Source organism: Alosa sapidissima, chromosome 16 (assembly GCF_018492685.1).
Source record: "Alosa sapidissima isolate fAloSap1 chromosome 16, fAloSap1.pri, whole genome shotgun sequence".
Classification (NCBI taxonomy): domain Eukaryota; kingdom Metazoa; phylum Chordata; class Actinopteri; order Clupeiformes; family Clupeidae; genus Alosa; species Alosa sapidissima.
This window is the reverse complement of record NC_055972.1, coordinates 4,950,201-4,952,700: the sequence shown is the minus strand read 5'-3', so window position 1 is coordinate 4,952,700 and position 2,500 is coordinate 4,950,201. Positions and strand designations below refer to the sequence as shown.

General features: G+C 51.2%; 1 protein-coding gene across 2 annotated transcripts in view; it reads left to right on the top strand.

Annotated features, from left to right (window-relative positions):
- arhgap22 (Rho GTPase activating protein 22) overlaps positions 1-2,500 on the top strand; it is a 25,436-nt gene that overhangs the window by 22,718 nt on the left and 218 nt on the right. For both annotated transcript variants that reach the window (XM_042065323.1, XM_042065325.1), the window contains exons 9-11: positions 1-187; positions 353-522; positions 894-2,500. The exon at positions 1-187 is cut by the window's left edge and continues 508 nt beyond it; the exon at positions 894-2,500 is cut by the window's right edge and continues 218 nt beyond it. In XM_042065323.1, coding sequence (XP_041921257.1) covers positions 1-187; positions 353-522; positions 894-1,107 — 571 coding nt within the window. In that variant the 3' untranslated portion in view covers positions 1,108-2,500. The remainder of the gene's footprint in view (positions 188-352; positions 523-893) is intronic.

The following is a 2,500-nucleotide window of genomic DNA, read 5'->3' as shown; positions in this document are numbered from 1 at the left end:
CAGTCTGAGCGTGCCCAGTGTGAGCTCGGCCTCCGCCTGCGAGATCGCACTACCAGACGGCGCCACCGGGGGCACCAGAGAGCCCAGCGCCTCCTCAAGCACCGCGGGTCAGCCAGACGTCCAAGACGAGAGTGTGTGTGTGAGTGGGAGGGCTACACCAGACCCAGTGTGTGTGAGCGGGAGGGCTACACCAGACCCAGTGTGTGTGAGTGGACGAGCCACACCTGACGCAGTGTGTGTGAGTGGTCGAGCCACACCTGACCCAGTGTGTGTGAGTGGTCGAGCCACACCAGACCCAGTGTGTGTGAGTGGTCGAGCCACACCAGACCCAGTGTGTGTGAGTGGTCGAGCCACACCAGACCCAGTGTGTGTGAGCGGCAGTGTGTGCAATGGTGATGCTGAAGAGGCGGAGTCAAAGGCTAAGGCTGGCAGCCAATCAGAGCAGAGTGAGGGAGCGCTGGTGATGGAACTGAAGTCAGAACTCAAGAAGCAGAAGATCTCTTATGAAAAGAGGATACGCATGTGAGTGTGTTTGTGTGTGTGTGTGAGTGAGTGTATGTTTAATGTGTGTGTGTGTGTTTAAAATGTGTGTGTGTTTGTGTGTGTATGTGTGTGTATGTGTGTGTTTGACATGTGTGTGTGTGTATGTGTGTTTAAAATGTGTGTGTGTGTATGTGTTTGTGTGTGTGTGTGTGTGTTTGTGTGTGTGTGTGTGTGTGTGTATGTGTGTTTAAAATGTGTGTGTGTGTTTGTGTGTGTGTGTATGTGTATGTGTGTTTAAAATGTGTGTGTGTTTGTGTGTGTGTGTATGTGTATGTGTGTTTAAAATGTGTGTGTGTTTGTGTGTGTGTGTTGTGTGTGTTTGACGTGTGTGTGTGTGTCTCCCCCTGCAGGTTGGAGGAGTGTAACGCGTCCCTGCGCTTGCGAGTGGAGCGTCTGGAGGTGGAGCTTGACCAGGAGCAGAAGCGTCTGCGCATGCTGGAGATTAAGCTGCGCAACTCTGAGCGCGCTCAGAACGACGCCGACAAGAGGAACCACATGCTGCAGACCGAGATGGAGGAGTTCTTCTCCACGCTCGGAGAGCTCACTCAGCCGGGCAAAATATAACACACACACACACACACACACACACACACACACACACACACACACATACACACACACACACACACACACACACACACACACACACACACACACACACATATATACATAAGACACATACAGTACAAACACACACACACACACACACACACACACACCCTCAGGTCTAGCTTGCAGTGACTGAGATTGACACAGACATGAATGTTGTTGAGAATGTAACTTCATCTCTGATGTCACGGGTCAGCTGATGCCCATCCCCGCATCAGACATCCTTATATGGAGGATGGAGGGCTGGACCAGTGATGACTGACAGGTGATGCAGTATCCCTTAGCCCCACCCCCTTGGAGTAGCCTGACACACACACACACACACACACACACACAGACACACAGACACACACACACACACACATATGAGACCTGTATGAAACCATACACACACACACACAAACTTCCTCACACAGACACACACACACACACTCCCTCTCTCTCTCTCACTTGCACACACACACACACACATGAGACCTATATGAAACCAAAGCATGATGACCCTCCCACAACCATGAGTCCCCCCAAGGTGGGTTGCCAATGGAAACAGCTCTCCTGGCCCTCCTGTTGTGCCTTTCTAGCTGAACCCTCAACTCTGACCCCGTTACCATGGTTTCCTCTGACCTGCAGACCTCCAGCCATGACATGATGAGACCGTGACCTCTATGACCTCAGTGTTCTAAGGCTCCTCATTGGCTGGTTGTGTGTGTTTTGTGTGTGTGTGAGTGTGTGTGTGTGTTCAAAACCCAGGAACCTCAGCCAGCCATCTAGGCACGAGCAGCCTCCTATTGTGTGTGTGAGTGTGTGTGTGTGCATGTTAACTGGCTTATAACTGGGTTACACACACACACACACACCTCATGACTGACACAGGATGGTCATACGCATACATACTGAGAGGGCCCAAACAATCCTGCCCTCTTCTGTGATGTCACAAGGGACTTTGATCTGAAACCAGGACTGAAAGTGAACATCGTCCGATGACCTCAAAGGAGCGTGGGCTGGTCATCTATGCCGTTTGTTCTTGTTAAAGGGGCGTGGGCTGGCTGAGAGCAGAAGTGGTGTGACAAGCACGGGAGGACTGGCACTACCAAGACTGTGATGTCAGAGCAGCACACAATTGTCGTGCGTGTGTGTGTGTCAAGCGAAACCTTTGAAGTCTTTAAACGGTCCCCTTTCTTTAGAATGTGAATGTGGCAGTAGAATGTGAGTGGCCTTGTCGTAGTGAATGTTGTGTGTTTCTGTCTGTGAGACATCCGTGTCGTGACCAGACTGACCAGTGCATCGCTACAGAAGACGACGTCTGTTTGTGCTTGATCTCCATGACGACTGAAGATGTGAGCGTTCC